The following is a 17,401-nucleotide window of genomic DNA, read 5'->3' as shown; positions in this document are numbered from 1 at the left end:
ACTGATTGATGAAGGAATGCACAACTGATGTCATGAGGAACTGAAAGAAATTCTAAATAAATATGACTATATGCAAAAAAAGAATAAAAGCACTGATGATGTGAGAAGATGAAACATTTTTTACTTCCTAAAAAAGGAAAATAATGAAAGTTTAATTTAGAAGACAGAGAGTAAAGAAGATTAAGAGGAACTCCTGACATGCATTTCTTACCAAGATCAGTTTGTACACAAAATCTATTTTTACATCCTTGTCTGAAGCAGAGTTTCCATTTGAAAATAGAAAATAAATTGTCAATTCAATAAGGCATCCTGTTGCTACAGTGAGTTCACACAGGGCTTCTGAAGGAAGGTTTCTTACTGGCTCTATTCCAGTCAGATCTTCCTTGCAATCAGGATGTAGATTTTGATGCCCTAGCCAGGCTTCCTGCTTTTAATAGCTTCATTCCTCAAAGTACTCTTCCTGAGAGCAAGTTTGGATTGCCAAGGCTTGGAAGGAAGCAGATTATTTATTTTTTATGGTGATTTTCCTGCTGCAAGTGCAACTGGGTGTAAAATTACCACAGAAGCTCAGAGATTATTTAGCTGTTTATTAACATTTTCTTCTTTGCCTTTAGTGCTGAAAATGGTCTCCTGTCTGGATGTCGCTCAGAGTCACTGTAGGAGGTTTCTGTTGTTTCCCCATTCTTCCTTCCTCTCTACTCTTAAATGTGAACAGGTCCCTTTTCCACTAAAATCTTCTGATACAGCAGCTTTACAATATAAACTGCTCTTCTCCAGCAACTACTCATACAGTACTGATAGCTGAAAGTCAATGTCAGGCTCAGCAACTCCTGCCTTGGGCTCACACATGATGAACACTGGGTTGGTGTTCTGGACACTGATTCAGACCAGTCTGCACATAATGAGAAACAAACAAAACAAAATGTAATGATCTTGATCTCTGTATGTATGTTGGGGTTATTTTTCCAGCCCTTTCTTTTAAATGTTTTTTTCTTTTCTCTAGAAAGGAGATCCACAGGCAAGGATTTCTCAAGGAAGCACCACGTACCAGTAGTGCATAGCAACAGATTTTCTTTTCTGCAGGTGCAAATGACTATGTGAATCAACAGCTGTTGTAGCTGCTGTTGTGCTGACCCCCAGAGTAAAGGAAACCTCTCACATACCTGCTCTTCCATTAGCCTATTAAAAATTTTGGGCTTTTGATGCTGCTACATGTTTCTGCCTTTTTTTTCCTCCAGCAGTGTTCAATATGGAATACACAATTGTTTTTGTAGTAAAATATGTGGAACTTAAAGTTGACATAAATATATGAAAGTCTGCTTTGACAAAGAAATAGAAGACATAAGCAAGACATATTCCACATTAAATGAAATAGGAAAAATTTAACACTGCCATCTCAAAGCCTAGTATGGCATGTAATCTCTGCAAGCGGCCATTAGGAATGCAGTTACCTCACAAGTAATAGGGAAGGTTTATAGAATCCTATCAGTATATGTGATGTTAGCATAAACGACCTCCAGTTTATGAAACTATATTAGTTTTCATAGGTCTATCGAGATTTTATGACTTTTCTAGGTTTTGTAAAATACAATAATGCAAGACAGACTTTTCCCTTTATAAACACTTCAGCAAAGAATAATTAGTACTCTGAACTGCTAATAAATGGACTACTGTCTAATAATTGACTTTAGAAGTGACCTGATATTATCATATAACAAATATATATTTGGAATATCTCGGAACAACTGGTCTACTGTGGGCAGAATCTGACAGAGAAGGGAAAGAATCTTTAGTCATAGGCTTGCCAAGCCTGGGAAGAGGGCTTTAAACTAAAGATACTGGGGAATGGAATCCTTGATCCATCCCACTCCTACCAGGAGGATGCCAGTGCCAGTACCTGCAGGGCTATGATCTCACTGACATCACAGAGATGTGGTGGGATGGCTCCTGCCTGGAATGTTGGAACAGCATGCCACAGGCTCTTCAGGAAGCCCAGGCAGGGGAGAGCAGGAGGGTGTGTCACCATATCAATGGCAGCTGGAATGCATGGAGATCCACCTGGGGATGGATGCAGAACTGACTAGGAGCTTATGGGTCAGGATTAAAGGAAGGACAGGGACAAGTGACATTACAGGGCAGTCTGCTGCAGGCCACCTGACCAGGAAGTCCTTCTGTAGAGAAACAGGAGCAACCTTGCAGTTCAAAACCCCTGGTCCTCCTGGGGGACTTCAACTACTCAGATATCTGCTTGAGGGATAGCACAGCTGAGCATAAGCAATCCAGGAGTTTCCTGCATCACACTGATGATAAATTCCTTCTCCAAGTGACAGAGGAGCCAATGAGGAGAGGTGCCATTCTGGACCTTGCTCTCACCAACCATGAGGAGCTGGTGGGGAACGTGAAGTTCAAGGGCAGCCTTGGCTGCAGTGACCATGAAATGGTGGAATTCAAGGATGTTCAGGCAGTGAGGAGGGTGCACATCAACATCAGTACCCTGGGCTTCAGGAGAGCAGACTCAGCATGTCTGAGAGTGATCACAATCTTCAATTATAATGGTAATAAACAAAAACATGAAGTGACTAGGTTTTTGAGCAATACAAACATGAAATTTTTATACATAATTATTCATCTAATGATGGGAAATGAACAAGTTAAAATATTATCATGTAAGAAGACCATTAATTGAACAAAGAGTCAGAATATCAAATTAACTCTAGCAATCAAATAAATATTTTTTTTGGTTCCAGCTTTACTTTACAGTTGGTTAACTATTTCAAACAGCAGGATAACAGTTCAAACAGGAACCTACTGTCTCTCTTTGAAGCCTCAGCATTACACTGAGACTATCATGCAGCTAAAAAATCAAATTAAATAAAAAACTTCTGAGCATTGCATACAGCAGAAAGTCACCTGGTGAGGGACTTGAGCACCCAAAAAATGGAATTGCCAATGAAGCAGAAAGAAAGGGAAAAAAATCTTTGCATCTTTCCACTGGTTAGAGATGAAACTTTTCTGGTATAACTTATCTGGGAGTGTTGAAATAGCAGATGCTTCTGCATTTGAAGGTGGAGAATCTTTGGCAAGGTTTGCACATGCAGACACACATGGAAGAGCAAAAAATTGTACAGACAACAATTAAATGGCATGGACAGAGCTTTTCTAGGAAGCTGGATGAAACCCATGTATCTAGTGCCAAGTTCTTGCATTCCTGCTCATTTTCACAAACTCATCTAGAAATTCAAGATACAATACCAAAACCACCTTTCTAAAGGGAGAACAAAACCAAAAATGTCAACTGTTTCTGCCTTCTGCATTTGCAGGAGACAAACTCTAAATAGAAGTGATTCAGACCAAAAGCAACCTAACCCTTTCTTATAGAACAACAAAATCCTCTCAATATTTGACTAGATATAATTTTGTTCTAATTTTTTTTTCTATTTCCTTTCATGACCTCAGTGCTTCAGGATAGCTCCCCCTCCCCCCTTTATTTTTTAGATTAAATTGAGGGTCTAATTAAAACATATAGCTCAAATGTTAAACAAAACGATGCTGCTTTTGCTGCATGCCTGACATGAAAGAATATGGAAGATAGAGAACTTTAAATAAAACTCTCCAGCAGGAAACTGCTATTATTTGCATTTAATTATTTTTTGCTATCAAAATGCCAGAAAAACTTTTCTCCTTATATATCACATTTTTGTAGAATTGGGTAATTCACAATATTATGCCATTTTTGTGCATTTTTCCAGTGAACTAATTTGCTAAAATATTCACAGTTGAAATCCACAGAGAGATGAGGAGAGTCAAAGCAATTTAAAAGTTCAAACTAGCATCTGTGAAAGCACTTGTAGTATTTACTTGGATTTACTCTCATCTTTCCAAAAGTGTCCTGATTCCACCAAAAGGGGAGGGTAGAGAAGTGAGAGAATGCAATAAAAGTACATGCAAGATCACTCCAAAAATAGGATTAATCCCAAACTGTAATGTATTTTCAGGTGAACTATACACTGAAAGAATCAAAGCTTTAGCCTTTCTCCAGAAGGTGCCCCTTGCTCAAACAGTTGATTTCAAGGTGCCACAATCCTCAATTTCAAGCACACACATACCTATTAGCACATGCACCCTTGATCCTTTTCTCCCAGAGAATCCCTATTTGACCTGCTCTGCCCACTTAGCCAACCTGACACCTCCCTGCTAAGCTGCCCCTTGTTCATCAGTCCCTTTGCATCACCCCCTCTCACGCTGTCACCCTTTCTCTACTGTTGTCCTTGCCCAGATACAAAGCATCACTGCTACTTTGCACCACAAGTAGTTATCATGTTTTTAAATACAGTGGGAAACTTTCAGGAGATGAAGCAGCACAGTCCAGAAAAGTCCACACCCAGCTGGAACCACCCACGTGTAATTTGTCCTGGGAAGCAGGAAAAGTAGTTTGCCACTGGTTTGGTGAGTTTCTGTGGTGTCCCACAGAGTGCCATGAGCATCCAGGACCTGTGACTACACCCTCCAGCCCAAACAAGGTAAGAGATTGGGAACAAAAAGGGAATGCAGAGTGCAGGACTTGAACTGGGAAGCACTAGGACAGACACACAAGTTTTCCTGTTATACCCTCTGCCAACACAGCCACAGGAGGACGAACAGGAAAACCAACTCACCCCAGCCAATGCAGAGATAAAGGCGGAAAATCCTCTGCTCGGAGAAGACGGAAAGTACCAGCAGTGTGTACAGGTACATGCCTTCCACCAGCAGCCAGTAGTAGTTTGCAGCCACACAATACTGCATCATCACAAAGACCAAACGGCAGCTGAGTGATTCCTGGGACAGAAAAAAGCACAGCCCAAAGTAATGCAACTGGGACTGAGAATAAAAGGATACTAACTCAAAAGACTGGTTCTCTTTCCTACTCTTGATCCTCAAAAAAAGAGCTGGCTAAACTAATCACATATTTTATTAGTGAACAGACAGAAGCCAGCAATAGGTGCTGTGTACAGCAGACAGATGCTTTCAACATTACTCCTTAAAAAAAGAGGCACATGTTCTCTATTTTCCCCTCAATAAGCAACAGATTTTATTTTGAAAAGCATGAATAAAGATGAAAAGAACAAGTGAAAGGTACTATATCAACCACAGTCAGTGAATCTTTCACTTTCCTGGATACTCTATATTGCAGTTGAGAATTTCTCTATTAAAAAGAAAAGAGTAGATGCCATAAGGTCGACTATTTGCCAAAGCAAAGGGTATTTTAATAGAATAGCAATGTTGCCCAGTGCACCCCATTTAAGTGCAAGTTCTCTCATAGCTGGTAAATTACAGAGATGATCAGTAGGGCTTTAGATAAGTATGAAACCTGATTACCTAATTAATATTTCCATCAGACCTGATGAAACCACTATTGAGTAAACCGTGTGTAAAATCATAAAGTCTACGCTTTTTGGAAAGAGGAAATGAGTGACAATCCAATATGAACATTTCCAAACCATTTAAGATGTGTTTTACAATGTTATTTTCTGGCAACTGATAAATTGCAGATGAGAAAGAAAAAAATCAACCATCATATGAGATTCACTAAACTGTTTTAGCACTTTGCCTTAGGCAGTGTCAGAAAAGGATGAGCACTGAGGATGTATCAGGAGAGTTTGCCTTGACCACTCCAATCCTGTACTGTAGCAGCAAATGCTGCACCCATTTTTTTTAGTCACAAGAGCTATACAGATAATAAAGCTACCTTTCTTTGAGGTTTCAAGTACATTTTGCTTTCCAAATCCAAGTGGAGAAGGGCATGTTTCCATCATTATTTACAAAAGAAAATGGATCCTTTTTCATCAGTTAGAAGTATTTAATTAACCTATTCCTCCAAAGCTTTTCTAACTGCTTCCAAATTTGCATTTTAATCAGATGCTTCTTTTTTTCCTGTCATCAAGAGATTATATACAGATGACCAAGAGCAACCAACTTAGCTGGTGGACAAGCAACCAACCAGATGGACAGTTCTATGACAAAAAGTGCTGGCTTAGGAAAAGAAATGCCCTCTTGTCACTGCTAGAAAGAAAAACTGCAGCATAGAGAGAAGATATGGGCACTGGTGTATGTACATAGATATATATGCACGCAAAAAGATCAGCTTCTTGTTCCTCTGTCTAGTGGGGGCAAACTTCCCACAGGTAGAGAAACATGTCATGCTATCAACAAAATAATTAAATTATCTGCTGTCATACAGACACCACAGTGATGACTCCAATATCCTAAGAACAACCACAGTGTCTGCCCTTACCTGGAAGGCTATAAGCCCTTCCCACTGGTACTCTTGTGTGGCTGTGCTGTACATCCACTTCACCACCGAGTCCTTAATGAAAACAGATATAGCCCGGAGGATAAAAGAGGTGAAGAGGTTCAGGTGAATGTAATTCCTTGTGCAGTGCAGATGTCTGTAAAGAGAAAAATCTAGTCACAATCCATTACCTACATAAAAAACACAACATTAGACACAGGACTGAGAAAGTGAACAACAAGCCCTGTAAGAAATCAGGAGGCACCAGAGGAAATCCCATAACTTGAGAATGGCTGTATGGATTTCACACTGTATATGGGAAGAAAATACTATCAAGGAAAACACATTCACAACTTCAGCCCTTCAAACCAATATTTTGGGAAAGGAAGAAGATAGGTATGTTAAGAAAAAAAAAAATTTCAAAATCTTAAAGTGTAAAAATAAAGTCATTTTTCAGCAGCCTTATCTGAAAGGACTAAAAAAGTCAAGTTCCACATAATGGTGAAGCTAATTGCTTTGAATTGACCCCAGTGTCACTGCGCAAGTTTACCTTGGCAAAGCTCAGGACTGGTGTGCAGCGCAGGTTCTGGCTGTGCTCAAACCCACAATGAAAAAACATCCACCTGCAAATCACCTTTTGACAACAAGAGAAAAATCTGTATTCAAATTGCCTTCTGGGAGAATTGTAAATACTTTCTGTAGAAGTAAAAGGAACAGATTTTTCACCTCTGCATTCAGAATTGAAAATAAAAAGCAAAGGAAAAATCCTCTTGAATTTTAGCAGCCAGCTGCAAAGACAATAAAATTGCTACTTGTCAAAAAAAAAAAAAAAAAGCATGTTAAGGGATAGCAAAAGGAACTGCAGTCGTGTAAATGTCATCCAATTTCAGAATACTGCCAATATTTTACCAGCCTTATTCACAAACATTTTTCTCCCAGCTCTGCAGGGGTACACACTTCACCTCAAAGGAAGTTACACTGGGTATGATTTTTAAGATGCTAAATGACAGAAGTAACGTATAGTAATGAGCAATTATTCCAGCAAAACTTTCGCAGTATAAGCCGAACTTATACTTTAAATGTCTGTTTTTTACAGCTTTATAAATTTTGGTAGAAAAATTGACTTGGTCTGAAATTTAGAGGTTTGCACTGAAGAGCGACTTGTTCACCCTAAGTCAGATAGAATTTTGTGTATCACTTTTAAATCACAATTTATTTCAAAACTTACGTATTATTAATATTTATGCTCTTTAAACGCAATATTTGTTTGTTGCTACCCTTCAGAACTGCTATACGTTTTGATCTGATTGAAATAGTTATGCAAATTAGGCAATTGAAGAAAATAGGTCGCAAGTAGTTACTGAGTATTTTTGCCACAGGCAATGCAAGTTATTCAAATTGTTTCAGTCATGAGGTTATGGGCCTAATTCAGCTTCTACCACTGAAATTACAGGCCTTCCTTGCATTTTTTTTTTGGGAGGACGCAAAACAGGACTATAGAGAGATACTGTTTCCTCTGCTCTATCACCTTTAAAGACAGATAAAAAGGTTATTCTGTTGTCCAAGAACTCTAAGATGCCCATCAGTATCTGCATGTCATTGAATTAAATTTTGATCCCCATTTGTTGAGGCTGAGCTGCTCTGGGGACGGGAGCAGAGAGTCCAGTGAGAATCCAGAAATTGCAATTCACATAGGGGTAAGTCCCTTATTTCATGATATCCAGGACCAAGTTGTCTCCTGGTAGACAGAAGAATGCAAAATGTATTGATAGCATAGTTTTAACAAGACTCTTGGTACCTCTGATGTTCCTGGAACCTCACTTTCAAAGTGAGAAGCACATGTTTCTGTACAATTCTCCAGTTCCTGCTTCATAGCGGAAGGAAAAAATGCTAAAGCATCACCCCACAAAAGTGAGGACATCAAAATTCCCTCTCTCTTACCGGTTCTTGGGGACAAACTTGCTCTCTGTTCCCTGCCAGAAAACATCCTTTCTTCCTTCCTTCAAAAAGTACATGGTTGTGCTCTGTGACCTTTACATTTGGGCTGCTAAGATTACTCAAGAAGTGTCATTGATAGGTGAAATGAGGAGGAAACAGTTATCCTGGGAGACATTTGGAGACTTCAAGACCATCTGGTGCTTTTTCAGAAAGATCCCAAAGTTGCACAGTTACAACACATACAAATCATAATTATCACATGGCATTCACAGAGGGTGAGCATGCCTCTGGATTTCTGAAGTAATTTTAAAACTTCCTTGAAATTCCTCCTATGCTTCTCCTCTGGAAGGAAAAGGGTAATACAGTGCTAAAGAAGTATGGCTCAACAGTAGAAGGCTTGTATCATTTTAGTTTTGGAAATTAGAAGATAAAAGATATGACTGACCTTTTTAAATACATAAGGGAAGAAAGGAAAGGGACTGCCTTTCTAGAAGTGTAGTACAGGCACCAGAGCAAATGAGCAATAACTGGCAATGATAATTCTACAGTTAGGGAAGGAAGGATCAGAGCACTGAAGCTTCCTGATTTGATTACAAATAAGAGTACCAGGACATGAAACATTATACTTTTTTAGGAGGCAGTCTCATCAGGACATAAGAGGGATGGGACCTGGCTGTAGGGATCAGCTTCATGGCAGAGAGACTTCCTTCCCACAACAGAACAGAATCTCATCTTTGTGTTTTCTAAGCATTGCTTAGCATCCCCAAATGGAACTAAATTCCAGCTGGAATCAAAACATCTCTTATTAGAATCCAAAGTTGTGTTTTGGTCTGGTGGAGGGTTTTGTCTTTTATTTTTTTAAACCAAACACTCACCGTGCATCTTTGGCATGTGCAACCAAGAATGTCTAAATTTTTATATGCTCTGTTGAATATGTAGGTGCAAACCTGGATGAACTTAGTATGTCACTATGGCCAGCTGACAGCAATTTATTTCACAAACTTTTCAAGTTTTAAATTGAATTTCATATTGCAAAAGAAATAAGAATTTCTGAAAGTCCTCCAAAGAAAAAAAATTTTGTCAAAAATCCATTTCCACACATCTTCAATGTAAGGGCTGGGATATAGGCCAGAGTGAGATTCATGCTCTGGGTAACTCCAAGCAAAACAAGAAAATTTTTCTCCTAAAATGTCCTTGCCCATCTCAGACTTGCACCTCATCTGCAGATGAGACCATGAAGGAATGCTTGCATTTCTCTTTTACCATGTCTTCCAGTGGAAATTGTATGGAAATAAAAGAAATTGCCTAACAAAATATTCCAATTGATAAAAAGTACCTGTTCCATATGGTTAACTGCAAAGATTTGGCAATTTTACTTGCATTTTAAGAAGGAGTTATTTTAGGAAGGAACACAGAAGTGACAAAAGATAGAGAAATAATGAGATGATGGAAGGAAGGAAATATTTATCAAATGTTTCTGTCAAAGTCTGATACTGTCATATAGAAAAACATAAAACCCTTAGTCCACTCTCTTCAAAGCTTCGCCAGTTACCTGAATCCAAGAAGAATGGCAGTTGCTATTACAAGGGCAGAGAAGGAAAGAGCATATCCAATGGTGTATATGATGGACAAATTCAGGAGCTGTTCTTCTGGTGCATCCTGAGAGCATATAAAGAAGAAAAGAAAAACAAAAAAGTGGAGGGGGAAAAGAGAGAGCTCATGGCCTTCAGTTCTTTTCTCCCAGCTACTTTTAAACTTTCTTAATGATAACCAGAAATCATTCTCCTACTTTCAAGTTTAAATGCACACGCCAAATCAGTCTTCCACTTTCCATACGCTCTAAAGAAATGAAAATTTAATCTTAATTCCTCAGCTGCTCCCAGGTGTTCACTCAAATAGTTGGGTTTTGCAGCCTGGCTAGAAAAATAGATAACGTGACATTATTTCATAACAAAGTGGAGAGACATGAATTACCAAACAAGCAAGTGTTAAAACTGATGGCAGGAAGCACAGACACAACTCAGACCTGCAGTAAAAATGGAAGACCTAATCTTTTCAGACTTCAGCACTTCAAGCAACTCTCCTTACTGTGAGAATGGGGGGAGGGGGGCCCTCATCTACACTTCCAAGTGCAACAATCTGGGTCCTATTTGATGATTTGGAAGCAAAGCATGCCTTCCATTCACATACCCAAACCCTTTTCTGCCTCCAAATCATCTGTCTTCTGCCTCAACTATGCAAGCTCCCAATAACAAACCACAGTCCAACAGCATCTCACAACCTGGGTGTTACTCCACTGTTTGGCAGGGAGCAGACTGCTGCAGACCAGAGCAGTGGGGCTCTCTTCAGATTGACTGAAAACATGATTATTGAGAGCCTTGCATGAAAATTCTGCCCAAAATCCTTATAGAGAAGAGAATTACTTTAAAAAGTACAGGCATCTCTGAATTTTAAAACAGTCTTAATTCTCAGCCTTCAAGGCACATTCATATTCACTGTTCTAGCTCATCTCTAAGCACGAATCTTTGTCTAAATAGACTCAGGGATTTTATTTCCCTTCTTCCAGCTGCTAACTCTGCAATTGACTCCTGAGACCTGTGCTGTACAAAGGAATACATTACTTGTACTTCAAAAATTAGGCACAGTTATTCAGATACACTCTTCACAGCCAGGAGAATTTAAGGTGAACATATAGGCTGTACCTCAGATTTGCTAGCTTAATGCCTTAAAGGAAATGCTACAAAAGCTGTCTTATGAAAAGGAAAATCTCTTCAGTATCAAAGCTTAAGCAAACAACTGAAACCTGACAATTAAAACATGTACGCGGGTGAAAATGACATTGTACACCTAAATTTATAGATTCACTAACACTTTGGAATTTGTTTTAGTTACATTTGTAATAGAACACATGACAAACTTGTAAAATAACTTCTTATTCCTGCATGCCAAATGCATAAACCAAAGTTACTATGGAGCTCTATATACATTAGCTGGAAAACCAAACATAGTTGCTCCCATTTCAGGGGGTGACACCAAGTACAAAGGTTTAGGATTCCAGATCAGTTCATGAAAAATTGGAGGCAGGTGCCAAATGAACGAGTGTTAGCATTACGTATCTCACTCATTGGCATGTCCCAACACAGCTCTGGAAGAAATCATAATGGCCAACAGGGAAAAGTCAAACCAGGCTTACACATAGTGTTAAGGCAATGTGCTCTGGTGGTATAGCACAGAAGACAAAAGGGATAAGGAATAAGGCTGCAAGTCAAAGGAAAAGGTTAAAATTCACATATTTGGAGAACAGAAATTCTCTCTTTTCCCATCTCTTCCCAGTCAGTAGCCATTTATTTCTTCTGAAGAATGAAGCACTGAGCAATGCAAGCCACAGAGGGCATAGATCCTGCAGCTCTTGGGACTTTCATAAATTTAAACTGTTTTGACTGGGTAATGCACTGGTTCCCAGTACGCCAGGATAGAGAGTGTGCACTCAATTTCTGTGAGGAAAAGTATCTCCCTTGGAGGTTCACAGTAGTAGTGGTATCACGTGTCATGGGAACGTACACAGTGCACTGGCTGACGCCAACAGCTGTCAAAAATCCTCTGAAAATCCCTGTGCTCGCCTTCATTTAGTGCCAGGCATCTCAGCTCCCTGCAGAGTAAAAAGCACGAGGGCAAGAAAATAACACTGACAAGCCTAATTCCATTGCCCACCGAAAATTAAGGTATAATGACAAAAAAAGTCCTTAAAAAAAAAAAAAAGGCAGGGACTGCCCCATGCCTAAAGGTAGAAAAGCAAATATTCTTCAGTTCAGTTCATCTTAATCACTTTAATAGCTGCTAACAAGACAGAGCAAATGGTCCCTTTTACAATGATGTGACAATGGAAAAAAGGCAAAGGAATAACAGTAGGTCACTCCTGCAGTTGAGCTCCTTGCACTGCGCCACAGCTGGGGTGACCTAAGTCACTTCTCTTGGCTCTCACGTACATTTAAACGTGCTCTAGTCTACCCTCCATGTTCCCTTTGTTGAAAGGGAGAGACCTGATGTCCCTTACCATTAGGCTCACTGAGGTGAGTCAGTCAAGATTACTTTAACAAAATAATGCGGGGGCATCAACAACTACTTTTTTCCGCTCTTCTGCTTTTTCTAAACAACAGCAGCAAGGGGGGGGTGAAAATGGGAAAAACTCTTACCTGGTCAGAGGGCTCACACTCAGACAGATTCCTCCAGGGCAGGGTGGAATTCTCCTTCAGCAGCCAGGTCCCCTCCAAGGTGCAGAAGCGATACACCTGCCCATGCAGCACTGCCAGGAGCAAAATGAGCCACAGGGTCAGCAGGAGGAGAGCCTGCTTGACTGAGGGGCAAGGTTCACAGAGCATCTCCAAGTAACCCTCCTTTCTCACCCACCACTCTTCTGGCTGGAGAGGGCAGCTGCAGCATGGCAGGGGAAGTGCTGCACCTGCTCCCTGCCTGCCCCCAACACTCTGCTCCTTGTCCTCAGGGCCCTGGAGCACCTGCCAAGATAACAGATGGCACCAGGACATGTTCCATGACAGTTGCTGACCATTCCACAGTAACAAGAGACTGAAATAATTGCTGCCATCTTTGTGTGGATTCTACAACATGCATAAATTCCAGCTCACTAAAATATTAGATTTTGAAACATACAAATTCTAAGAATGTTAAGTTTCAGCTACAAATTTTACATGGAAAAGAAGGTGCAGAAAGACTAAATGTGCTTTTTTATTTCTGAAAACATGCAGACCCAGAGAAACCTCAGAATAGGTAAGCTAGCACAAGCTTCCCAAAATGCAAATGCTTATACAAACATCTGTGCCACAAAATGAAGCCATCAATCTTTTCCTAAACTACCTATGTGCTCTTTCTATTCCCTCTGTCTACATGTTTGAATAACAAAATCAGCAATAAATTAAACACCTTTCTGGAGAAGCTAGCTGCTTGATCTTGTAAAGGCAAGTACATTGAAATGGGTCCTAATAAAATTATATCAGACTGAAGCACCAAAAGAAAAAGTGCAAAGGGAAAGCAGCATTCAGTCATAGTGTATGACAAGAAATTCCCTCTTTAGTGTTTAAGTGCTGGGGAAATCTAACAACTTAGACAGCTGTACACAAAGGCAACCTGGAAGTGTCCTTGTATGAGCTGCTTTCCAAAGAAAGTTTCTCACTAAACACATTTTTGAGCCAGTAAACTGATCTACTCTTTATAACGAAGCTACCCCTCAAAAAGTAATGCTGGATCAATCCCTCAAGCAGGGTTAGCCTCTACCCAGACAATGTTTGAAAAAATAAACTTACAATATTCTGGGGTATAAGAAGCTGAGTTAGGAAGATTCAGTTCTACAAGTGCATCAAAATACCTCCCAGTTTCAGCTTTTGCTCAAACCCAACTTTGCCTGCTGCAACCTCATCCTGTTGTCAGTTCCCTCATTACTGCAAACTAGAATCATTAGAATCTGGCTTTTCTTTTCAATGGGAAAACTTTAAAGCTTATTTGAAATTCCAACAGCCTAGTAAGTTATTTGCATGTTAGTTGACAACTGGTAATCTGTTTGATAATTGTCAGCAGCAGACAACTAATAGGTACTCCAAGTAATAAATGCTTTTAAAAAAAACAATATAGACATTAATATTCTAATCAGCAATTTTTAATGAGTATATTAAATGGTACCTGATAATGGTTCTGGTAGGCACAGCCTATTTGGTTTTGTAATTGCTATTCTGGATATACCAGTAAGAGATAATATAAAGATGATATAAAAATTAGGTTATGTTTGTGGAGGTTTCTTCTTACTATTAAAGGTATCTGTTCACGTGAAAACAGAAGGAGAGATTAGGCACAGCACCTGCAACACACACATTCATAGCCACTAACTGCACCTGCTCTCATTATCTACTGCCAGTGACAACCACTTCCTTAGGTCAGGGTAATGCAATGATCCTGCTCAAGGGCAAATAAATGCTTATTTAGGAACATCATGAATAAAAGAAAGACTAGGGAAAACATGGGCCCTCTCAGGAAGGATAGGGAACACCTGGCTGCAAAGGACATGGAAAAGACGGTGAGGTACTCAATGGCTTTTTTACTTCAGCCTGGAGAAGAAAAGGCACCTGGGAAACCCTATAGCAGACTTCCAGTTCCTGTAGGGGGCTATAGGAAAGCTGGAGAGTAAGATCTAGATTAGGTATTAGAAAGAAATTCTTTACTGTAAGGGTGGTGAGTCATGGCAACACATTACGCTGAGAGGCTGAGGATGCCACATTCCTGAGAGATCAAGACCAGGATGGATGGGACTTTGAGCAACCTGGCCTAGTGGAAGACATCCCTGTCTAGAGCAGGGTGGTCTGAACTTGATGATCTTTCAGGTCCTTCCCAACCCAACTGTTCAATGATGCTATGAATACATAAAGAATCTTACATATTCTCTCTCCCACTCCCCCTTAGGATTAGTGGGTCAGCAACTTGAAGTAAGCCATTCAAAACACCCGTGCAAAAGCAGCCCTAGGAATCAGTAAACATTGTATATTTGAAGCCAATGAATGTGAAATCCAGGACATGCAAGTTTGGAGGGTCATAGAACTAGGAAATTTTGCCTGACTGCCAGTAGATAAGCTATAACCAAGTATTACAAGACAAACTTATGAGGAATAACCTCAGAAAACAAGAAATTTTACTATATTCCTGGGGAGGGAAAAAAAAAACAAAAAAGAAAAAACCCACCCTGCTAAAGGAGAATTAATTTTAAAAAAGCAAGCAAAAAAAAAAAAAACTAAGCCCCAACATTATTTCATTATTATAATTTTTTCTGAAACTTTGTGAATTTACCCCTTTGCCAGTATTTCTTAGTGACAAGGCCTAATTGGGATGAATGCTTAGCTTCAATATATTTATTTTCTCTCCGAATCATCATGACACGCTTTAATTTTCTTTTTATTGATAACACTTCTTTTTAAATAATGAAGAGGAAAATCTAGTGTATCCTGAAGCCTGGCATATATTAGGGAACTGAAAGGTTTACTGTAAATGAAACATGGAATTTGCTATCAGACAGAAAGACAAGGCAATTTATTTAGATATGAAGAAAAAATAATGTAATGCTATTACACTGGACAGGAACATTCCTTCCACATCTAGGAGGCACAAACACTCAAAGTGGATGACTCTTACAGACTTCTAGGTAGTCACACACCAGCTGTGTCAGGTTGTCATAGAGTTACTGATTGCAAAAACAGTGGTGATCAGTGCAGGACTCAGAGGCAACTGAAGACTAGCTGGGCTATCTGTACCCAGGAACAGCCTTTAAGGTATAAAAGAAAAAAAATCAAACAAATTCCAAACAGATGAGATTGCACATCATCATGTGAGAGCCTAAACTTCTGGTCTATGGAAAAATTTATTATCCAAAATGCTTACGAGATAGAAAATGTTAAGTAGAAAACTTCCACTTTGAGGTACCATTAATTCTAGTTGATACATAGGACAATGCTCATGAAAGAGCTGAGAGAGTGCAGAATGCAGGACATGAAAATAACACAGGGCTGATGCACTGCAGGCAGCCAGTTACTCTCAGAAATGTGAAAACAAGTCCCACTGTTGTGGAAATGGAACACTTTCAGTAATGTGTCAGACTCCCCATTACCCACACAGCATCACTCTGTGGAGTTGTGAAGGGCTCAGAAATGGATAAACACCACACACATGAGATCCTTTATGCCCTGCAGCTTGGCCCATACAACATCAGCATCACACAGTCTCCCAGACAAACCCAGCCCAGAGGTGTGGCACCTTTGAGTTCTGTGTGAGGTGTGCTTTTGAAACAGAATCCTCCAAAACTGCATCAGCCCACAGTCATTCCATTTTCCATTTTCTCCTTTTTTCTTTCCACCATTCCATTCCACTTTCTCCATTTCCCAGAAGCAGTAGGCAAACAGCCTCCATCTACTCCTCCTCCTCTGGGCAACAGTCTCAGTCACAGGCAGGCACCTGCTACTGCCCAAACACAAAAAAGGCTGTTAATGACTGATAGCTCAGAAGAGATTCACCCGAGCTGAATGCTCTTCCCCAGTCTTGTCTCAGTCAAGCCTCTACACCAGAAAATCTGCTCTGGTCTTTCACCAAAATGACCAATCAAACCCTGGAGAAACTTTAGATCTTCTCATATACAAAATTCCCATCTTTGCTTATTGAAAGCCGTTCCAAAAAAGTTCAAGGAATCCACGTTTTAATCAGGAATGTTTTGACTCAAGAATTGCAAGTGTCTTACCATTCTTACTGCTTAGAGGAAAGGATGTGGTTTGCAATAAAGCTACCTAAAAATGTTTTAAAACCTTTTTTTATTTCACTTGTGCATTTCATGTCTCCCTGCACAGGTGGTCATGGCTTAAGATGGCAGAAATCTTCAACCTTCTACAACAGATAAAGGGATAGTATATGTACACATTCTGTCTCTGCTGAAGGCCTCGTCCAAAGCTCACTAGGAACCTCATTTCCTGCAACTTTTATGTGATGCCATTGCTGAAAAGAAAATCAATTATTAGTAGACACCAAGGCAAACTAACAGTGACATGCTAGGAGGTGGCCTGTATGCCATGACAGAAAGAAGGCACCCACACAGCTTCCCCCACAGCTGGGGGGGAATTTACTCAGAGGCAATTCACATTTGTCCATGCCTGGATTCTGCAGTGACTCAGGCTCTCTTACCTTTGATGCAGTCAAAACACCAAGCACACAAAGACTAGCATCAGTTCTAACAGACCAGAATGACAAACAATATTTTTTTAAAGGTTCAAGGTGGTTGTTGCCTCCTTGCTATCCTGCAATACCTTTTTCCTGTGCTGTTATGTTTTCTCTTACCATACAGTCAATGTTTCAGATCATTCTACTACAGTCTAGAATTGGCTATCATCCTCTGAAAAATAAATCCACACCCAGTGCATAGGCAATCTGATTTTATTTATTTTTTAAGTTAAGTGCAAAAAGCGGCAAAACCTTTGGAACAGCAGCTTAATGGCACGAGTTTATTTGAACAGTGTCAATCACACTTCATTAGAATTACATGTTAAAACATGGTCTGATGCCCAAAACTACCTTTTATCATCTTACAGAGAATGAGAGTGTTAGCACTGAAGCTAATAACATCTATCTACTGAACCTGTAAATCAAATCAAATCCCAG

The 17,401-nt window shown here is 39.7% G+C and overlaps 1 protein-coding gene across 1 annotated transcript in view; it reads right to left on the bottom strand.

The window, feature by feature from the left end:
• Nucleotides 1–17,401, bottom strand: part of GLP1R (glucagon like peptide 1 receptor) — an 80,728-nt gene that overhangs the window by 17,230 nt on the left and 46,097 nt on the right. Inside the window, 4 exon segments of the mRNA XM_062489022.1 lie at nt 4,656–4,815; nt 6,272–6,425; nt 9,759–9,865; nt 12,400–12,509. Coding sequence (XP_062345006.1) covers nt 4,656–4,815; nt 6,272–6,425; nt 9,759–9,865; nt 12,400–12,509 — 531 coding nt within the window.

The sequence above is a fragment of the Cinclus cinclus genome, chromosome 3 (assembly GCF_963662255.1).
Source record: "Cinclus cinclus chromosome 3, bCinCin1.1, whole genome shotgun sequence".
Lineage (NCBI taxonomy): Eukaryota > Metazoa > Chordata > Aves > Passeriformes > Cinclidae > Cinclus > Cinclus cinclus.
The sequence above is the reverse complement of the archived record's forward strand: the minus strand, read 5'-3'. Positions and strand labels throughout refer to the sequence as shown.